Source organism: Oryza glaberrima, chromosome 2 (assembly GCF_000147395.1).
Source record: "Oryza glaberrima chromosome 2, OglaRS2, whole genome shotgun sequence".
Taxonomy (NCBI): domain Eukaryota; kingdom Viridiplantae; phylum Streptophyta; class Magnoliopsida; order Poales; family Poaceae; genus Oryza; species Oryza glaberrima.
This window is the reverse complement of record NC_068327.1, coordinates 14,194,383-14,216,599: the sequence shown is the minus strand read 5'-3', so window position 1 is coordinate 14,216,599 and position 22,217 is coordinate 14,194,383. Positions and strand designations below refer to the sequence as shown.

General features: G+C 43.0%; 2 protein-coding genes and 1 long non-coding RNA gene across 7 annotated transcripts; 1 reads left to right on the top strand and 2 right to left on the bottom strand.

Moving 5' to 3' along the window:
• Positions 1 to 3,311: 3,311 nt before the first annotated feature.
• Positions 3,312 to 7,469, bottom strand: LOC127762820 (uncharacterized). 5 transcript variants are annotated; one of them, XR_008015589.1, is made up of 4 exons: positions 7,016 to 7,469; positions 6,694 to 6,747; positions 5,576 to 6,565; positions 3,312 to 5,346 (listed from the first exon to the last, which is right to left on the bottom strand). It is a non-coding gene; the product is annotated as an uncharacterized LOC127762820 (long non-coding RNA). The 5 variants fall into 5 exon arrangements; XR_008015587.1 differs by having other exon boundaries at positions 3,312 to 5,705; positions 6,033 to 6,565; XR_008015590.1 differs by having other exon boundaries at positions 3,312 to 5,705; positions 6,370 to 6,565.
• Positions 7,470 to 8,459: 990 nt separating this feature from the next.
• On the top strand, positions 8,460 to 13,090 carry LOC127764677 (uncharacterized). The gene is made up of 5 exons (XM_052289586.1): positions 8,460 to 8,762; positions 8,971 to 10,137; positions 10,245 to 10,351; positions 12,098 to 12,470; positions 12,675 to 13,090. Exons 1-4 carry the CDS (start codon positions 8,508 to 8,510, stop codon positions 12,345 to 12,347), a joined length of 1,779 nt encoding a protein of 592 aa, XP_052145546.1. The 5' UTR covers positions 8,460 to 8,507; the 3' UTR covers positions 12,348 to 12,470; positions 12,675 to 13,090.
• A 7,055-nt stretch (positions 13,091 to 20,145) lies between these two features.
• LOC127764681 (fasciclin-like arabinogalactan protein 3) lies at positions 20,146 to 21,304 on the bottom strand. The gene has a single exon (XM_052289591.1). The coding sequence runs from the start codon at positions 21,245 to 21,247 to the stop codon at positions 20,333 to 20,335; it is 915 nt and encodes a 304-aa protein (XP_052145551.1). The 5' UTR covers positions 21,248 to 21,304; the 3' UTR covers positions 20,146 to 20,332.
• Positions 21,305 to 22,217: the final 913 nt, after the last annotated feature.

The window sequence follows — 22,217 nt, the reverse complement described above, 5'->3', positions numbered from 1 at the left end:
CTACGGTGTCTTCGGATACTGTCAGGAAAGACATAGCGTTGTCTCTGATCTCGCCGGGCACGGATTCGAGGAGGAAGACTACCCTGTTGTCGACTAGTGATGATACTTCAGGCCGTCAAGTCGACAACAATTAGATAGGCTACCCCAAATATTGTACTGGTGTGATCATGGTGAATAAGAGTAACGACCGGTTTCGGCCAACAGGAGTAGGGTTATTACCTGACAATTCAGGGGCCCGAACTTGTATAAAAATCCTCGTCTCCGTCTCTTTTACCTAAGTCTCGCATATATTCTAGTACCAACGATCCCCATACTATCCAAATACCGTAGTCGCGACATCAAACGTCGACACGGAGTAGGATTCAATAATTGTGGGATCTTTATCTAGCGTTGGTGCATATTAATTTGTGCTTGCTTCATGTTATTTGGGTGTGCTTTTATTGACTTGGTGTGTGCTCGTCATTCGTCATCGAATGGATTTTTGTAATAATTGACTGTAACTCGCTGAGCAAAGATCAAAATTTTATCTCATTATCTGAATAAAAATCCCATCCCACAGCTGTTGTACGTCCACTTACACCGGCCTCATCCTTTCCTCCTCCTTCCCATGTGTAATTATGCATAAAGGAAGATATCTTAGGTTTATTCAATAGATTAGAAAGTGGATAATAGTTCTCTTAAGGGAACGGCTATGAAAACCGATTTTCACGTATTGTTTAGGATCACCTACAAAATAAATAATATAAAATTTGGAAATGATGACCTATTATTCCAGGAAAAATAACAAACGATATATCTTGATTCGAGAAGTTCAATTTGAGGGGTCTTTATCTTCCGACAAATATTCTTTATTGTATTCATTCCATTTCATTTTTGCTCCATATCTATATTTGATAATATTGTATTTCTTTTTCGTATCCGGGGTTTCCAATTCCAATTCCGAAAAGTGAATATGGTAGAGCTTGTTTCTTTTTGATCCGTTTTCATCCCTAGGTATGGGTAAAAAGAAATTACCCATTAATTTCAGTTTTGCGTAGGGGAGATTATACTTATTATTACCCACCTAACTCGGACCCATAATTTTAAAACTCGCATCCACACTATAAAAACTTGTCAAATTTGGTTGAATTTGTTTAGAAATGGTTTATTGCATAAAAAATAACTTTGTGTACATTTTGAGCTATTTCTATATGTGGGTCCACATGTAGGTTACCAATACCAATTGGATAGTATAACACCGATCGATTAGGTAATACCCACACCCATTAAGTATGGGCAAGTTAAATATGAGATGGGTATGGATAAAATTGTGAACCCATACCCCTCCTCCCCAGGTGACTGGTGACCCTAGAGCGTTTTGGCTTGACAGCATTGGCCGCAGTAAAGCAACTACTCATCAGCTCTTACCTGTTCGGGGGAAGTTATTTGCAACTTTAGGGGATAAGATAGCATGCTCTCTCTATTTGCAACTTTAGGTTGTTTAGTAGAGATTAATATTGAGGAGAAATTCGATGTTTTATGCGTGGAGATGAAATATATCTTTTGCATATTTCTATGATTATTTTTAGGAGTACCAATATAGCATTTGACAGTTTTTTTTGAAAAGCTTTCAAATATAATTAAAGTGTAACTATACTTAATGTAATTTATATATGTATATGAAATAAAACGAGCTGGTGCAGTGGTACCATTCATCTACATGAACTGGGAGCAGCTCGAGTGTTCGATATTCCCCATGCCCATTCATGTACATGAATTTTCTTCTGCCTATCACCAATCTCAAAGCAAATTCGATGGTTAATGATTTGAAAACTGTCGCAAGTATTTTACAGTTTCGTATCGTTTTTCACAATATATACTTATATTTCACTAGTGATCGTCTATAACATTATAACCTTGTTTTTCCATCCCACCGTGAGACAAGAAAAGGAGGGGGTACAGTCCCCACCGTATTATATATCCAAAAGATAAAACTCAACCAAGTTATATTTGGTTTGCGGCCAAACTCAACTGAGCAAAAGAAATTGGCAATTCTAATTTTTACCATATCTTTATCTTTACCTACTTAAAATATCCGTAATGTTTCCGTCGTTTGTGTCCAAATAGCACAAGGTTTACGCTTTCCAACGCAACGACCTGGCCCGCGTGAGTCCAATTGCTTCGTGATGCTTGTGTCGACCATCCTCATTGACACATGGCTCCGCCTAGCACCAGATCGATTGGATAGCTCCTGGCCTCCCGCGTGCGTCCATAGTTCATGATCGATTGCATCCAAGCCCATGTTCCAGATCGTTCGCATACACCAATGTTGCATGCTCATCTCACGGAGCCAATAACCCCATTCGAGGCATTTGAATACAGTGAATTTTGATTCTATTCGTGAAATACTGTGCATTTGAGGTCAGTGAATCCCTATTAGTGGATTCGATTCATGAAGTTGGGGCATTTGAGGTCAAAGAAATACGGTGAAGTTATTGGATGCCTAGATACTTTTGCATATGGTTGGTAATACTTGCTTATTATTGCAAAAACCTAATATTTTGTGTCGCATGTTTTTTTTCTGATTATGTAGGCCTTCTCTAACAAGTTTGTGTAGCTTCGGTAAGAGCGGCTTGTGATTACTACTTTGTTAGTATTTCAGTTCATTCTTACACTGATGAGTCATGAGTCCTTTCAATCAAGGGCACATTTGTTTTACTTCCATAAGAAGATCGAATCTCCACGATCAATACAGCTCTATATGTATGAGTTGCTATTGACTATATACTAGAGTCAAACACACGCTTTGCGCGCTACACCAATGGCCTCCGAAAAGGAGAGTAAGATTATTTTGGTAAATAGAGTGAAGGAAGATGCATTATGACATAAGAGTACCAATTCTATAATATTCAATCCAATGTTAATAGAAAATAAAATCTCAATTTAAAATATAGTATGTCCAGTCCAAACTTCTGTAAACATCTATGACTAATTGGACAACAGGGATAGTACAGCAGGGATTTCGACAGGATGAATAATGCAAAAAAAAAAAGACAGGATAAATAGCACAAAAATTTACATAGAAATTTGGCCTTCCATGGATCCATTTTTTATGTTGATAATAGCATAAAAGCAGTCCACTCAAGATGGAGTTAAACGCCATAGATGCAATTGTAAATTGAGATTTAATTTTCTACCAAGTTTGTGGTTTAGCTAAAGCACTAAAGCACAAACTTACCCTTTTTGAAAATAAGCAATAGTATGAAAAAGCTTACAGCTGCTTTCACGAATTTATACTGTAAATCTGGTTCTATGACTAATTAAGCATACTCTACAAACAAAAGCACGACGATTATAAAACAGAATAGTACAGTAGGAATATTCAAAAATGAAATTTCAGCTTTGCATGGCAGCAACCTCACCCTCCAGCTCTGAAGTTTTTTTTTTTTTTTGTGATAGTCCAGCTCTGAAGCTTTGTGGGAGGAACGAAAGAATATTTCATTATATCAGTTGTTTTTGGAGAGCTTGGCCATCCCTGGGCAATAAGAACTTGGTTGCTTGTTTCTGAGGAGCTGAAATGAAGTGAAGCAGAGACATGCCAATTGGCCAACTGAGATCCCCTCCAATGTGAAGCAGATACATGACAACTGGCCAATTAGCCAAGTGAGATCCCCACTAATGTGAAGTAGAGACATGCCAACTGGTCAAGTAAGATCCCCTCCAATTATTCAGGTTGTACTTTCAATTCTTTTTTAGTAGTAAAGGGCACATGAAAGAAAAAAAATGTAAAGAAGATCATCTCTTCAATGATGGTATTATAAATAGTGAAGGAATGCTACATTACTTACCAAAGCCATTCATAATTAGATAGCTTACATATAATCCAGTTTTTGTTTAGGCTTAAGAATATTATTAAAAAAATGCCATACTAACGAAAATAGTTTAACATTTAGCCTATAAAACATAATCTGATAGTTTTCTTCTGTTAAGCTGGTAACATTTTATTACAAGATAAAAAAGAACATTTTATAACAAATAAATCCTACAATCTCAGCAATAAATACTATATTTTGTGGCATAAATTTGCTTCTAGTCAAGATAACAGTCACGGATTTGACTTAACATCTTGCACAATATCACAAAAAAATATTATATTGACCAATAGAACCAAACTTGTCACTTGCAATTTTCACTAATGAAAATCTACAGTTCTGAGCAATGAAAAATCCAAGCAACTTTAACACTTGAACCACATCAATAAAAAAATGATATAGAAACTTTGAAACCCACCTCGGCAAGACCACCACACCACTTTTTATAACTTTGCATGATCAAATTGTGGACAAATGCAATACAATACATTATTCATTGCCACATGCAAGATAAATATGGGGGTGGCCAGTAGCATCTAGAAAACAAAGTAACAGATCTCATTTTTATATGGGTTAATTGGATCCATGCCACTACAAATACGCCATTTTAGATAAATGTTACTACTATTCACGATATCGGCTACATGCTACTGGAATTTGGGGAAATTAGAACCGTGCCACTCCATCGCGTTTTCCGTCAAAAATCACCGTTAGCCTCAACTGCACGTGGGGAAGAAACAAGAGGGAGGATGGAGGAACTATCTTTGTCTACCCCTCTTATTTTCAAAGAAGTGTTGTTATTGCTATCAGTCAGTCTAACAGCCATCATGTCCATTTAACAAAATATAAAACAACCCAGATATGAATCGCTTTGTAAATTCAACTCAAGCAGATTAACAAATCCAAATTCCAACTGAACTTGCAGATAAGGAATGAGCAAGTAATAATAAGAAGAAAAAATTGGTTTAAAGGCATGTTGCCCATATTTAGAGGGAAAAAAGTGAAAATGTCTTCTAGCTCTAGTCATTCCTCTCCGGCCAACTACTGTAAATAGTGCATAATAAAAAGATAAATCCAATGAAATATATTACTTGTGCAACCCAACATCAGGATGGCCTCAATTCATTCATCGCGCCTTGTATATATCATCTAACTCATTCATATCCCTCAATAATTAACATCCATCATTCAAAAAAAAAACACCCATGTAAAAAAATCTATTGCACTCCTAGCACTGCAATCAGCATACATGTGTACTGCATTTTGTTCTATTGCACTCCTAGCATGTCCACTTTGTTAGCTGTGTGCTTCAAAATCTTAGGTGCTGGCATTTTCAGAAAATAAACATGAAGCATCATTGCCATGTGTAGATATAAGAAAAATAAGGGCAACAGATGATTAAATATAGTTGTGGTTTGCACAGTATTAAGGATTTAAGGTGGGGATTTCTACCAGATCATTTGAAGTGTGCCTCTGAATTTGCTGAGTTTGTTGCCTAGTTAAAACAACAACAATTAGGCATCACGTTCATAAGTTGTTCCACTTTGTTTATCATATACTTCAAACCCTCCTATAAGATTTACAGCAAATGAAAGCACACACTATACAACAATAATTTGCTTCTGTAGAACAGAAATAGCATATTTCAGAAAAATATAGGTATTATAGTTCCAGCTAATTAAGATGAGTTAATCAGGATGTTGATGGTACTAATAATGACATACCTGATAATGTCTAAGTCGATTCTCAAATGTTTTCATGACCAAAGGCTGACAGTGTTGTATTGGCATCCAAAGTTCTTACTCTTAGTTTTGTACCATCCTGAGGCATTTCAATTTCTTGCCAGTTATTTATCTGCACAAAATTGGAAAGCATAAAAGAAAATGCAGACAGAGAGCATCAGATAGTACACTCAATTATCACATAACCTCATCTACTCACAGAATTAGTTCCGCATTCAGCCTATAAAAGCTCGCCCTAGTTTTTTTTTCCCTATTGAGGTAGTAAAATGATTATTACAAATGAAATTTTCATCGTTGTAAGAAGATCCTGTGGTAATTTCTATTTATCCCTTGGTTGTAGGCCAATTGAGCAAAAGAAGGCATAGGATAAAAAGTTTTGCAACATGAAAAAGGGATCAGTATAGCTGATCAGCAACTGTTTGGGGTTGAACAACCCTACCTTCCTTCCCAAAGAATAAGAATCTCCAAAGGATCAGCAATTGTCTTCTAATTATATCCTCTGGCCAACAATAAGAATCTCCGAAGGATAGAATACTTTTCAAGCATAAACATTCATGATTAGTGTTCAACTGTTCAGTAGCCACCAAATCCCAGTGTACTACTGAATCCAAATTCAGTTTCCTTTTAAATAAACAGATGATATCTATGTGCATGAAGGTAATCAAGAGGTCTGATGGCAAACAAAACAGCAACATCTACTGCTAGCCTATCTAAACTACAGGAGAACATATTGCCAAATACTTTTTGTACATAAACAATTCAAGTCGAGTATTCACCTGTTTGGTAGTCACCAAATCCAAATTCAGTTTTCTTTTTAAATAAACAGATAATATCTATGTGCACCAAGGTAATCAAGATGACTGATGGCAAACAAAACCAGCAGCATCTACTGGTATGCAATTGCCGCTATGCTGTGGAGCTTCATTGGTGGCTCTTGTGTGAGAGGCAAAGCAACTGTAGATGGTCGACCACCTAAAAGAATGAAGCAAACAAATTTATGGATCTCAGTAACTAAAGATGCATAATTAAAGACCAAATCTAAGGAATGAAATAAATCAGTAAAAGAGGTTGAAACAAAACAGAAAGCCAACCTCTTATACCTCTTAAACTTTTATCCTGAAAGATAAAAGAAATTTGAGTTACTTGCCAAGAACCTGCACAAATTCAGAAATACATGATAGTGAGAGCCTGGAAGGCTGCAACACACATACAAAGGGAGAAAGAGAGAGCATGAAAAAAAAGGGGAAAGGAATGATAAGAGGCAAGCAGGCAGCCAGCCCACACATCGTCTGTGCCACTGCCCACTGGTCACCGTCACATATGAGAACAATCTATTGCCGGCGGCAACGATAGCAAGGGACTCAGATACACATGAATCGTGGACGGCTTTGGATGTGGAGAGGGACATGCATGGAGACAAACCTTTTTGGCTGCGTACAATGCTATTCTTGCTTGATGCCGTCGCCGGCCAGAGCGGCTTCAAGCTTCCGTGCAGCACCGTATTACTCATCTTGCCAAATCCAGCACAGTGTTGGAAAGAAGAAAGATGAGGGTGGGGAGCAGAGCATTTCCCCATGGAGCTCACCGCCGTACTGTCGATGAGCCTCCTGTGCTAGCCCTACCCTCGCCTCCGGGTGACCGGATCCGCCGGCAAGGAGGTTGTGGCTACCGAATCCGGCGGGCATGGCCTACCCTCCGCCGGAACTGGCCCCGCGGTGGCAAGGGGAAGGTGCGACGATTTGGCTAAGTGTGAGAAAAGTGGTCGGCGGCGGCGGCACTGGGGGGGTGAGGGCGCGAGGAGGCGGCGGCGGTGTGGTCTAGGGGAGAGCGAGCGAGAAGAGAGGTGCGAGGGAACGGTGGCGGCTAGGTTTTCGTGGGGTGGAGGACTTGGATAGGGTTGCAAGTTTTGCGGAAAAAACCCTTAATTTCCATGTTTTCGAGCGCGGTCTTGTTTTCTGATTTTTCGCTTCTTTGGTCAGAATATTTCGTTTTGTAGAGGTCCTGCACGTAACAACGTAGAACATAGAAACTGTAGGACAGGAACCTAAAACAAATTATCAATGAGTTTAAGGGTTTTTTTGCAAAATAACCAGTGTCGACGCGGCCGCACCTGCGCTCGTGAAATCCCACAAGATTCCAGCGCCGATGACGCGTCGGCTCGCGCAAGTGGCCACGCCAGCTCAAAATTCTCTAGAGGAGCAATTCCCCTCTGTAGTTTAAGGTTTGACTGTTCGTTTTATTTAAAAAAATTATGAAAAAAATTAAAAAGATAAGTCACACATAAAGTATTAATCATGTTTTATCATCTAACAATGAAAATACTAATTATAAAAATTTTCATATAAGACGGACAGTCAAACGTTGGACACAGAAATTTAGGGTTTATCTTTTTTTTGGGACGGAGGGAGTATGTTCGAAGTATTCTAATATGAGGGCAGTATTATGGGTTGCAAAATAGGTTTTATCAAAATATATATTGCAGAAGCTTTGTGGCTTATTAGTGATGAGATTTTCTTTGTTAATGAACAAGGCAAAAGACTGTGTAAATTGCAGAATAGCTAGAAAATGTAGAGGGAGAGCAAAGTGTGATAAATGCACGGTGGAAGAAAATGGAAAGTATCTACATATACAATTACTAAAATTGAATTCACCTGTTGCAACACATCAACATCTTTGCTAGTATAGTAAAGTTGCAACACACGAACATCATTGCTAGTAGTAAAGTGAAAAAATTGGCAAGGTTTGCAACGGCAAACAACCAAACGAGCCCGGCCTTCCGCGAAGCCCACACGACGCACGGCCCAACTGCGAACGCTCACCAAGAAGGCCTCCCTCGTTCTTCGCCGACGCAAACCCCCCGCTTCTCCGACATCCCCGAAAAATCAAACCCTAGGGTTTACGGGGGGGCCCGGCAATGGCCGACGCCGGCGAGCTGGAGGGCTTCCGGCGCCTGTCCGGCCTCGCCTTCGACGAGCTCTCCCGGCGGGACCTCTCCTCCGCCTCCGGCCCGCCACCCGCCGACCTCCCCGCGCTCCTCCGCCTCTGCCTCCTGTCGCTGCCTCTCTCCGCCGACGCGGAGCTGGCGTTACGCCGCTGCACCCGCCTGCTCGCCTCCCTCCGCGGCATCCTCTGCCGCGACCTCGACCCCTCACTGCTCCCCGCCCTCGAGGTACGCGCTCCGTTCGCTTCGCCACCATTGGGTTGTTTTTTTTGCTCTCAATTCCGGAATCAGAATGTGATGCTCAGGGGACAACTGAAAATTTCCCCTTACCGGCGTAAATAACTTTTTCCCCTATGAGTAGTTAGGTGAGAGCTCATCCGTGACAACGGATAGAGAGGTATTTTTGTTAATTTCTTGTTTGGTTTATATGTTGTAGGTGTTCCTGGACAATCTTGTATCTAGCAACCAACTGATGACTTGCTTTACTGCGGCCAATGCTGTTATGCCGAGACGCTCAAGAATCACCTCTCTGGGTTCGGTGTGCAGTGGTGGCAACCTTTTCGTCATGGAGCTCATGTCGCATCACTTCATTTCATCTGTGCAAGACGAGGAGGGGTTTTTGAGCGCACTATCATGGTCAGCGAAGGCTAAGTTGGAAGTTCCAGAAATTGGCCTTTCAGGAGCTCTTTCCCTGCTCCACAAGAGCTGCTTGCTCTCTATTCCGCCTGCTGTCCAGGCTCATTTCTTACTGCTGGCGTGCAGATGTGCTGACAATGGGGATCTGAACATGAATTTGCTGGCGTTCGAGCATGCCATGGATGTCTATTTGAGTTACTTACCTGCATTAGGTGTTTTCAGAAGAACTAGTGGTGTAAAAAGGCCGTTGGGTTGTTCCATGAAAAGAAGACCTTTGAGCTCTTGTTTACAGGCTGCAACTCATCAGAAGCTAGCCTGTGATATCAATAGGCTGGTTTTGTTTTGCAACTTGCACTCCAATGACGACTTGCCCATCAATGAGAGTGATATAGTCCGTTTCATTGAAGAGAACCAGCAAGTACTTCATGAACAATCTAGGCAGGACACTATTACTGCTGTGAAAAGCATAGTGTCAAATGTCCTTCTTTTGGCAAAGCAGGAAGAGATGGATAGATTATATCCTAATGTTTCAGAGGAGATTATCTGCCTTGCTGCAGCACTTAGGCTAATGGGCTCCTCTTTTATACGAATTATGCATTGCATTAGGCAAATGACAGTGGGAGATGGCAGCCAGACCACACATTGTTTAGAACCTTGCAAGGTGTTTAACATCGTATCAGAAACCATCAGCTTACTTGGGCACTATGAACCTAATGAGCTTCAGAGAAATGACTTATTTGATACCATTGGTAAGCCTGGGGACGGACAACAGGGAGCAGTGCTAATGCTATCTCATTTTGCTACCTTATCAGTTCATTGTTTAAGAATGAGGTTTAACTTTATGTGGAAAGGTTGCATTTTCATGATGATGATGGCCAACCTTTGTGCTACTGAAATGTATCATTTTCTTATTGATGGTTCAAAAGCATCTAAAGTTCGTTGTGCTGATCAAGATGGTAGTTTGAAGGTAGTACTCTTTTGTACCGATTCGGATATTTTTTTTTATCTCTGATTCTTGTTAGCATGTCTTTTATTTCTGTCATTTTATTTGATTCTAAGACCATATGCATGTAGGCCTCTGTTCCGAGAAAATCTTCTACAGTGATAGCATTACGGTTTCAGAACACACAGCAAGTTTATATTCAAGATAAGCTTGGCCCTGGCTTTGGTGAGGTCTGCAGGTAAGCTCCAAAAAGTTTAGGAGTAGCTCTTGGAGGTGTACAATGAAGAAGATAGTCTTAGTTGGTACTTTATATGGTAATGGTGAGGTTGATGTAGAGGAGCTTGATCTTAACAGTTCTTAGCATTTGTTGTTATTAAGTCTTAAAGTTTCTTCATACTTCTTTGAGCAGAAATCGACCTTTAGGGCAAGCATGGTTTTTCTTTTGTAGGTTGCATTGTTAATTGGTTTTTGTGTCATTGAAAATGGTACATATGCACATGAACACACTAAGGAGTGTAATTTGAAAGTACCATCTTGCTAATGCTCTAATGTACTGCTTTGTTTTTGTTAGGGATGTCTATTTTAAATCCCTGAACTTCCACAAAAGTCTAAAGTTTGTTTCTAAACTTTCAAACTGGATATTAATCACCCCTTAACTTATCAAACCATCTACTTTTGGGATTCTTCCTTCTCTTCCTCCTCATTCTTCCTGCTGAAGCAGTGAAGCAACAACTCTGGACGAATCACCGGCATGCCCCTGCCTGCGCTGGCATCGACCTCACCTGTCCTTGTGCCTCACCCACCATTGCTGCTGCCAACTCGCTTAGCTTCATCGCACATGCATTTGGCTAGGGCTTCGCTGAGGGCCGAGCTGCACACAGGAGGCTTCCTTCCGATCTGGTGGGTATCTCGTGCATGTGGAGCAAAGACCCATTTCTAAGCAGCATGAGTCAAACGATGCAATCAATTAATCAAGCTACTTGTTTAATTAATACCCATGGAATATTGCTAGTTGGCACCAGTGAGCTTGGGCAGATTTTGTGTCGCTGATGCTATTTGCTACTAGATCAATGCCTCACCCACAGCCGCCAGGCTGCGGCCTCTGCACTTGGTCAACTTTACTCGCTGCTACTTGACCACTGCCTGCCTGCCTCTGCTTCCTTGCTTGCCCTTGGCCAACCTTTTTTTGTCGGGATGACCGAAGGAGGTCATCCAATGTCATTAAGATAGAGGAAAAAAAAGGTTACAAGAAGGTTTTTCATCGACAGCAAGCTATTGAGGAAGGATGTGCACAAAGCGCACGCCCCGACACCACATGCCAACTGCACAAACACAAGCTACAGAGAGGGGAGCCAAACACCGAACCGGCAACCGCTATGCGAGGCCGGTCACCGCTAGGCTTACAACAACACCACAGAACGGAAACTCAAAAAAGACAACGCCTTCATGAAGGTAGCGACATCAAAAGATGCCGTCGTTGTCCGTCCAAAAGACTGGACAAGGTTTTCAACTAGAGATCCTCGTTGAGGGAGGAGGGTACCTCGACAATGCCCCCAAGAAGGTTACCGCGCCCGAAGGCGTAGCCGCTGCCGGTCACCTTAGCCTGTAGGCTGTAGCTGAGGAAGAAGAGCAAAATGCAGGGATAGCGAATGACATGTAGAGTCCACTAATTTATTATTTTTCTTTGCTAACTGAGATGCCACATATTAAAACCAGTCTGATTTTGGTTGAAATACGTAAACCAAACAGTTTGAAAAGTTCGGGGATGAAAGTGTCTGGTTTTGAAGTTGATGGACGATTTTTAGACATGCAAAAATCCAGGGGTGTAAAAAAGACATTTCCCTTTTTCTTAATTTAGAAGCCCTTTTTTCCCTTCAGAAATACTAGTTTTCTGTTTTATTTTGTGTAGATCTGTTATTCTTGTCACTTTGAACTCATATTTGTTCGTCCAATATCTGAAAAGCTTATATTTAACCTATTGCAGTTCCGATAGTCTTCAGAGGTGTACATCTAGCTATGGAAGGGATAATGTTAGAACCATTCTCAAAGGACTTACAGGACGTGGGGAGGATTCTTCAGATCTATACGATTTTATTGAATTCAATCCAAGTTTGGATTATTCAAATTGGTGGACACAACGGAAGAAGTTTAAAAAGTTTAAGGACCACAAATGGATAAGAAGCAAGAGACATTCTATGAGTAGACTGAGAGCCTCAAAGGTATGGTTAAGATAAAAGTGCGCCAATGTACATCACCGCCCCTGATGTTACCCATTCAGTGGGTCTTTTGTATATAGTTCCAGTGGGTGGTTCAGCCGCTAGATCTCATGGGCGTTGGGCAGCCCAGTACCGGTGGAGGTAACATTATCCCTATCTTCCCCTCTTACTCAGTACTGTAGCTCAGTTGGTCAGAGTTTATTGGATAGGACTAGGATGGGTCCTTCCCTCTCTATATAAGGAGAGATTGTATTGTGGTTTGGATTAAGCAATGAAAATCGATTAGTCTAATCTCTACTCCCTCAATGTTCTTCTCCCTGTTCTAAATTTATATCCCTTCTCCAGGAGCTGACGCTGCCTGGATATCTTCTTGGCGGTGGTGTTTTGAATGAAGAAACATTAGATTGAAGGTGATAGTGAAACTTTGATAAGTCACAAGAATCTTATAGCATTAGAAATATCATAACTGAGATTGACTGGTTCCAGGAAGTCCACTCGAATGCGGGATATGTTAATGTTCTGTTTGTACGTGTGCATTATTTGTGTTACTTTATAATAGTAGAATCACTAGCATGTACTGTATCAAGTATCATGTCTGTTACTTTTGTATCTCGGCATATGTTCTCCAACACCCTTTGCTCCTTGTATTTTCATGTAACTTTTGTATCTTAACATATGTTCTCTAACACCCTTTACTCCTTGTTTAATTTGTTCGTACTTCCACCACCGACTATGTTTGGTCTCTCTTGTGAAACTTACATGTAGTCTGCTCGTTCTTTCTAATTATGCGCTCAAACGTTCTGAACGTCGGCACTATTTTGCTGATTTTTTTTTAAAAAATAGAAAATGAATAGTAAATCAAAGGTGGATACATGAAAACTGTCGAATATTTTTGTGTATATTTTATTATTTTGTAAATTTGTGTAGTCTAGTTTGCAAAATAGGATGGACGCTGTTGGTCGGGTATTCAGATGTAAATGAAGGGCAATTGAAGGGTATCCCGATGTATATCCAAAACTTTTGATAAGAAAATAGATGTATAAATAAATCGTATAATATAATATGTATGTATATATGAGAAAAGAAGAAATAAATAGGCCACATTAAACCCTAGAAACAAGAAGCCTATCGTTCTGGTCTCCTGGGCCTCACTCCCCGCTTCACTCCTCTGATGTGCTGGCCAGCCGCGTCAACCGATCAGCACAGGTACAGAGACCCGTCCCCAAGCCACGGCCGCCGCAACCACGCCACGCACCAGTCAGTGGTGGTTTGGATTGTCAGCTATACAGTTGATACCTGTACCGGAAAAAGGATACTTTGACTCCCTCAATTATTGTCCGAGTACTCTAAGTATCAAAACCAGTACAAACAATGTCCCTCGGTGGTTTTGGAGGTGGTTTTGGCCGACGTGACGCCTACGTGGCGGTCTTAACCAAGTCTTTGTTGTACGTGATGCTTACATGGCATTAGAAAAAAAAACAAAAATAAAAGAATATGTAGGACCCATATGTCATTCAAAAAAAATAATATTGTGGACCCATAACGCATGATTGCAAATGTGGCTTTTGCAGGGCATTGCCTCGAAGGCAAGGTTGGTATCTGCTACGGCCGCAAGCCCGCAACGTCGATGACCTGCCGGCGCCGGACAAGGTGGTGCAGCTCATCCAGCAGCAGTCGCTCAAGTACGCGCGCATCTACGACACCAACATCGACGTCATCAAGGCCTTCGCCAACACCGGCGTCGAGCTCATGGTCGGCGTCCCCAACTCCGACCTCCTCCCCTTCGCGCCGTTTTCAATGAGAACAAGAAACCGGGAATTGAATCTGAGAGGAACTGGGGGCTGTTCTTCCCTGACCAAAGCTCTATATACAGTATAGGTTCTTGAGCTTCACGAAGCTCGGCATCACGCCGGCGAACTTGTTGCCGTAGAGGAGTATCTCAGCCAAGGCGCCGCATTTGGTCAGGTTGTCCACGAACTCCCAGCCGCCGCCGGCGTCAGTCGCCGTGAGCTTGTTGTTCGACAGCTCCAGCGACAGCGCGCAGAGCGTGCCGATCTCGGCGGGCACCTGCCCGGCGAAGCTGTTATTTGCGAGGTTGAGAGCCACCAGCGCCGTGGCGTTCGACAGCGACGCCGGGATAGGGTGGGCAGAATAAAACCGAACCGAAGAACCAAACCGAAAAGACCGAAACCGAAAAAACTGAGACCGAGAAATTCGGTCTCAACCATTAAGACCGAAATTTGTTCGGTTAATTCGGTCAGGGGTCTCAATTAACCGAATTGGGCCCAATAGACCTTGTTGGCCCAATAAGCCCACTAATTTAGAAGAAACCCTAGAGGCAAACCGATCCCCATCCATTCACATGTGCGCCGCCGTCCCCATCTGACCATCCCCATCCTCCTGTGCGCCGTCCCCATCCCCATCCCCATCCTCCTTTGCACCTTCGCGCCGCCTCTTGACCGCATCAGCGTGCGCCTCTCGCCTCTGCCTCCATCGCCGCCCGTGCGCCGCCTCCAACCAGCCTACCTCCGGGGCTCCGCCTCCATCGCCATGCGCCGACTCCAGCCGGGCCGCCTCCGCCTCCAGCCGGCGCGCCTCCACTTCCATCGCCGTATGCCGCCTCCAGCCGACCCGCCTCCGTCTCCATCGCCGTGCGCCGCATCCAGCCAGCCGGCTGCATCCCGGCCTCGGTGGTGGTCCTGGTGGAAGATGACAGCCATGGCCATGAGAAGCTGATTTCTTTTCTAAATCGTGTTCGATTTGCTTCTTTTCTTGTCTAAATCGTGCTTGATTTGATGGTGCACCAATTTGTAGTGTGTCATCTGCGATCTAATTGTTTGATTCATCGATCTTGCACTGATTATTTGATTTGTGTTTTATTGTTCAAACATATGTTACGGTTAGTTCGGTCTGAGACCGAACCGAACTAACCGAATACCGATTTGTTCGGTCTTGAGTTTTGTTGGAGACCGATCGGTCTTGAGATTTTGAAGACCGAATTTTCAAAAAGACCGAGAAATCGAACCGAATTTCTCGGTTAGACCGAATGCCCACCCATAGGGATTGGGCCGGCGAGGAGGTTGCCGCCGAGGAAGAGGTATGGAGGTTCGGCGTGCGCGCGCCCGCGTAGCCCGGGAGCTCGCCGCTTCGTGCTTCGTGCTTCCTTTTTTTTGCGGGGTCGTGCTTCGTGCTTCGGGGAGGAGCTGCCGCTCCCGACCGCCACCGCTGCTCCCCACCACCGCTTCCCACCGCTGCCGCTGCCGCCGCCGCTCCCCACACAGCCGCCACCGCTCCCCGCCGCCGTCGTCGCCGTTCCCCACTGCCGTCCCCGCTGCCGCTCCGGCCAAGGTGAAGAGAAAGGCCGGGGGGAGATATAATAAGGGGAGAGAGGGAGCATGACATGTAAGATCCCACGATATTTTTTTTTTTATGAATGACATATGGGTCTCACATATTTTTTTTATTTTTGTTTTTATTCTAATGCCACATAAGCGTCACGTAGGATAAAGACTTGGTCAAGACCGCCACGTAGGCGCCACGTCAGCCAAAACCACCGTGGGGCATTGTTTGCACTGGTTTTGATAGTTCGAGGAGTCGATATACCTGGTTTTATGGTTGGAGGACATGAATGATACTTGAGCGATAGTTGAGGTATTCTAAGTATACTTTTTCCTACCTGTACCTATGGATGGCAATAAGGCCCGATGGCCTGGCCCAGCCCAAACATGGCACAGCCTGACAGTTGGATCGTGCCTTGGCCGATGCCTTGGCACGGTAGGCCGGCACGGCATAAACGAAGAAAAAATAGTAGAGGAATCCAAAATAGGCTTAATCAACCATATAAGGAATAGCCCAAAGAGAAGGGGAATACAAAATAGACTTGTTTTCTAGCCATATGGACACAGCCCAAAGAGTTGAGGGAGGAAAAAATAGACTTATTATGTGGAAAAGCATGATAGGTTGTCGTGCCTTTGGGCCGGCCCGGCACGGCCCGAGTCTTATTGGGTCGCATCTGGGCCATATATGCAGCCCGTGGGCTGGCACGGCACGGTCTGACGTGTAGGTCAGACTGTTCCAGCCCGACTGACCTCGGCTAGGCACGGCCGTGCCGGACCGGACAGCCCATTTGGCCATCTATGCCTGTACGTTACCGTAAGATTTTCTTGATTGAACTGGACAACTAAGACATATGATGTGTTAAATATATTGGTTTTATTTTGTTAAAAAATACGTAAGGATTCTAGGACTATTTTCGCCCGTTGTCCTCAACATCCATAGGTATACACGATTTTTGTTCAAGCTAAACGGACTGAGAAGGGAAACTTTAGGGTTCGGTTGTGTAGGATAAGAGTCGATTTCAAGCGCGATACGATGTATGTAAGGATTCCAGGACTATTTTTGTCCGTTGTCCTCAACATCCATAGGTATACACGATATTTGTTCAAGCAAAAAGAAGGGAAACTTTAGGGTTCGGTTGTGTAGGATAAGACTCGATTTCAAGCACGATACGATGCGGTTTTGCTCCGATTCTTGAAAAAACGGAAAGTGGGGGAGATAAGAATCGAAACCCCTCAATCAATTTTGGATTACCTCCAAGGATGTGGCCGGATTTCATGGAGGAGGGAGCTTCAGGCGTCCTCCGAGAGCCGCAGGAGACCGGCGAGAGGTAGGTGACGACACTGTAGCGCTGGGACCCACGCGACAGTGAGAGGAGTAGGGGAGGACGATTAGACATGTTGTTGCTGATGAGCCTGATGCGCGCTTTGTGGGCCGGAAGTGGAGAGGAGGAGAAGGAGGGAGGGGCTAAGGAAAGAAATGGTCTCAAAATGGCCCAGGGAGAAAGGAGGGTTTTTATTTAGATTTTTATTTAAATAAATATGAAAATGATGTTTGTATTATTAAAATTAGAAATGCAGATCTGAAAATTCTGAAAAACTTTCACATAGTGTAATTAATCATGTAGAATTTAATAAAAATTAAATCCAGTCATATTTTATTTCCCACATTTACATTGATTTTCATCAGCCTTTCTTTTCTTCAACATCGTATACATGTGTAATTGTAATTTTATATTTTAATTAATTACATAATATAAATCTTTCTTAATTTTTTCTTAAATCTCTCGTGTTTTGTTACATAATGCAACGCACATGCACTTTTTCTAGTGTTTATATGATAGAAAACTTGTGGTAGAAAAATGGTTTTTTTAGTTCATATTTCTAAGATTTGTAGAAGTAATGCAAGGGATAATAATTACGTAGTCCAATATGAGAACTAATATAGGACAATAGTTATAGCACTAGAAAAATAAACTGGCAGATATTATAGCCCATAATACAATGGAGAACTAATGAATAAGTATTGTTTAATTCAAGTTCCTCTATTTGAAAAACACAAATTCAAATCAGACTGAATAAAGAGGGAAAGATAGGATTGGAACGATATGTTGAAATATTGTGAAAATAATGTGACCATGATTTGATATACTTGCGTGTAGAGCTCTTGAATGTAATTAACTATAGATTGGCATGTTTGTATATTAAGATTATTTAATTCAAGTTCCTCTATTTAAAAACCACAAATTCAAATCAAACTGAATAAAGAGGAAGAAAAATAGGATTTGAAGAATATAAGTTGAAATATTATGAAAATAATGTGAGAGGGATTTGATATAGTTGCACGTGGAGCTCTTGAATATAATAAATTGTAGATTTGCATGTTTGAATGTTAAGATGTAATAATTGTTAGTGGATGATGATGCTTTAGGATGTAGTAGGTTGTAACTTTATTGTAACTTTATAGAATACATATATTAATGAAGTTACTTTACAAACCATTGGATTTTAGATTTTTTATTTTTTTTGTGGTGGTTTAGATTGCCAATTGCATTAGTGTTCTTACATGGCATGGAACAAATGTCTCAGTTGTTGTCCACCTTTGTTTAGTGAGTTTATTTTACTCACTCCATATGTTGATCGCTTTGATATGTTAAACAATTGTCAATTAGAAGTTTAATATTTTATATGTTGAACAATTGGAAATTATTAGTTTAAATCAATTCTATGAATATATGAAATTATGTTCAATGTTGTGTTATATCTACTATAAATTGTACAATTAGTATTTAATAGTTCAATGCCATTGATGCTATAAATTGTACAATTAGTAATGGGTACTAATCCTTATCCGTCAGATTTTAGAAATACCACATCCGCACTCGAATCCACATCATATGATCTGCATCTGCATTCATATCTGCTAGATTTCTATAAATCTATACCATATCCTCGTTTCGGACGGATTTGAAGTGGATCAGATTGTCCGATCCATTTTCACCCTCACCAGCATTGTGTTCATATGTAGGAACGCTCTAGAACATCCAATACGTACATACTACACCATAACATAGATATAGAAGCACTCATTCATCAGGATAAACAGGTATTACTGGCAAATTATATGTCGGGAAAAATTTTTGATGATACTTAGTCTGCCGCACGTGTCTGACAGGGGTTCAACAATCGAAAAAAGTTGTTACCATTATATATCTTTTTCTATGGATGGAGAGACGAAAATTCTTAGTGATAGAAAGTTTGACAGTATATTCCCCGATAGATGAAGGGTTAACGATTATCCACTTTTATCAATAGACCACAACGTCCTAATTGGTGTTGTAGTGTAGTGATGTTTCCTCCCCCATCATGCGAATCTCCCACTATCCCGCACCAACTACCGTCCACCTCGGAGGCACACCATCCTCCATCTTCTCCAGTAGCGGACCCATTTACGCATACCACACCACTTACACTTTCGTCCTCGCTTTATGCAAAAGGGTTAACCCAAGAGTGATATGCTTGGAGCGATTATGCCTTATAAGTTGGTTCCGCTCTTGCTAGACTAGCAAGGTGGTACTAAACATGCGCACACAGCTCACATGGGTAACACAGGCATTATCCTAATTGGGCCAGGATGTCACACGTGGTCCCTCATCTTTTTCGGCTCCAATAGCCTAGCATCACCATCCTTCTCTTTCTTTGGTAGCTCTTGTCACCGGATCTGGATCAGTCGCCACCTTCCACCGCCTCCTAAGCACCCATTACAAGAATTTTCCTATCTACTTTTACCGAGAAAATATCAATATTTAAAAGCACTTCACATAAACTATTGTGGTGTTGCACAGTTTCTTACTCAGGGTTGTGAATTTTAAACTCTTTACGGAACATCCACTTGTTGTTTACATTAAATCTAAATATTTATGAAAGAAATTGAGAATATAGATTAATATGTTATATATCATTGTATAAACATATAAGTTAAAATTCAACTTCTATATGTTGAAATAGAAAAGTTAAACTATAACTAGTTAACTAGAAAATTCATAATTATTTTTTAACTAGAAAAGGTTTAATTTGACATTCTATCATTATATATTAATCTATCTTATAACTATTTAAATGACACGTAAACTATGAGACTTCAAGAATTTAGAATTACTTCAAGGAGCATATCTATTTTTACGGAAAGTGGCATTAGTGGCTCATGTTTTTGCCGCACTCTCACATTGTTATCCCAGTATTCCTGATAGGAGTAGGAGGGTATGACAATGGACACACATATAACACAATCTACCTATACAATTAGATTACTATGTAGAATAAAGTTACTAAAAACACTAATTAGCACTGTACTATATCCAGAGTTGGAAATTTCGGACCGAAATTTCGGGAAATTTCGGAAATTTCGGTCACCTCCGATACGATATTATTTCAGCCTCAATTTTTCAATTTTTCATGAATTTGGGTAATATTTGTTCAAATTCAACTAAATTTTACTCGAAATTTTCCAAATTTCGGACCGAAATTTTCGAAATTTCGGAATTTCAGTGACCCCCGATACAAACGTCTCAACCGATAGAGTGAACCCTGACTATATCGTTTCCTAATGGTCATTCTATTTATAAACTCTTCCTTCCGATTTCTCGGCCTCCACCATTTTAGCATTGATCAGAGTGAGACTGAGGGGAAGATGAGAACCACAAGTGCAACGACGCCAAGGCCTGCGCTGCTGGCCACCGCCCTGCCGGCGGCGGACGGCGCGTCTGCGACGTCGCCCTTGTCGTGCGCCGGCGCGTCTGCCTCAGTCGGACCATCCGCCGCAGGACCGTCCGCCGCCGGCCCGTCCGCCGTGGGGCCATCCACCGCCGGTCCCGGCGCGTCGGCGGCGGTGTCGTCGTCGACGTCGTCGGACGGGCCCGGTGCCGGGGCATCCGACTTCTTCCCCTTGGACTTGGACGGCGAGGGTGCCGGCGCGCTGGACTTGGCCGGGTGGGGCGGTGGCGCGCCGGTGTTGCTGTTGCTGACGGAGGCGATGCCGGGCGGCACGATGGGGGAGCTGACCTGCAGCACGGAGATGTTGTAGGGGCGGGTGACGACGACCTTGACCATCTGGGACGTGGCCTGCGCGCCGGGCTCGGCGGAGCCGAACACCATGATGCCGTCGGAGCGTTTGGTGTAGTTGAGGAAGCCCATGCGGTCGGTGGCCTGGCCGGAGGACTGGAAGAGGGTGGTGAGCACGGCGGAGCGGTTCTTCATCTTCATGCCGCCGAGCTTTTCGGTGTCGTAGTAGTCGAGGACGACGTGGACGGAGAGCACCTTCCGCTGCTCGTCGGAGGGGAGCGAGGAGACGCCGCCCGCGGCGCCGTTGTCGAGTGCGAGCACCGTGATGGTCTGCCGCCGGTTGATCTCGTCCGCCAGCTTCGTCTGCGTGAGGAGGTGGTTGAAGGTGGAGAAGTCGGAGAACTCGCCGAGGATCCTGGTGATGTTGAAGGCCGCCGCCGGTGACGCCAGCAGCGCGAGGACGACGGTGCCGGCGACGAGGAGGAGCGGCATGGCCGAGGAGGAGACGTTCTTGCAAGCCATGGTTTGGTTCGAGCTTGAGGTTACCGGAGGTGGAGGGGGAGGAGAGAGATTGCGGAGTGATATAGAAGTCGCGCGCGTGGGGAGGAAGCCAAACTTGGAGGAGGAGGCGCATGCATATGCATGGTTGGCTGGTTGGAAGGACAGTGTGGCGGGCGCGTGACGCTAAACCAGGGCCTCTAGCTTCATGGGTGCTTGCAATCTTGCATGGCCATGGCCATGCACGCGCCAAGCTTCTCGGGCCTCAGTTTTGTCGTGCGCTAGCACGTCGCGAGTCCTACCTCTACTCCTATTTAATTTGGTCCCTGATTTTTCTTAACGGAATTGTTAAACGGTCATTCAACAAGATTTCAAACAGATTTTGAACCACCCAATCGGTGAGAATTAAATATGAGGGCGAGTTCGCCTCCCCACAGCACTCCAGGCGAATTCAGGCCAACGTGCTCGCTTCCGCATCTATCCACGTCACCCCGATCTATCCCTCCACTACTGGAGAAGTGATCTTCGCTAGGTCGAGTGATTTTTGCAATAGTCCCGGTTCCAAAAAGAACCGGGACTAAAGAGGTTTTTTTAGTCCCGGTTTATTACTCCAACGGCACTAAGGGATCTTTAGTCCCGATTCGCCCCCTGACAGGACATGTCAGACCCCTATCGGATGGCTGAGAAACTTTAGTCCTGGTTGGTAACACCAACCAGGACTAGAGATCATCTCTTTAGTCACGGTTGGTTATACCAACCGGGACTAAAGAGATTTGAGATCTTTAGTCCCAGTTTAAGCACGGATGGAATGTATCCGTTTGAAGAGATGAGCAATGGCTATAGTACTTGGCCGGTCACCATGTGCATCTACAATCCCCCCCCCCCCCCCCCCCCGGCTATGCATAAAGCGGAAGTACATCATGATGCCTATTAGTATTCAAGGCCCAAAGCAACCTGGTAACAATATTGATGTGTACCTAAAATCATTGGTTGA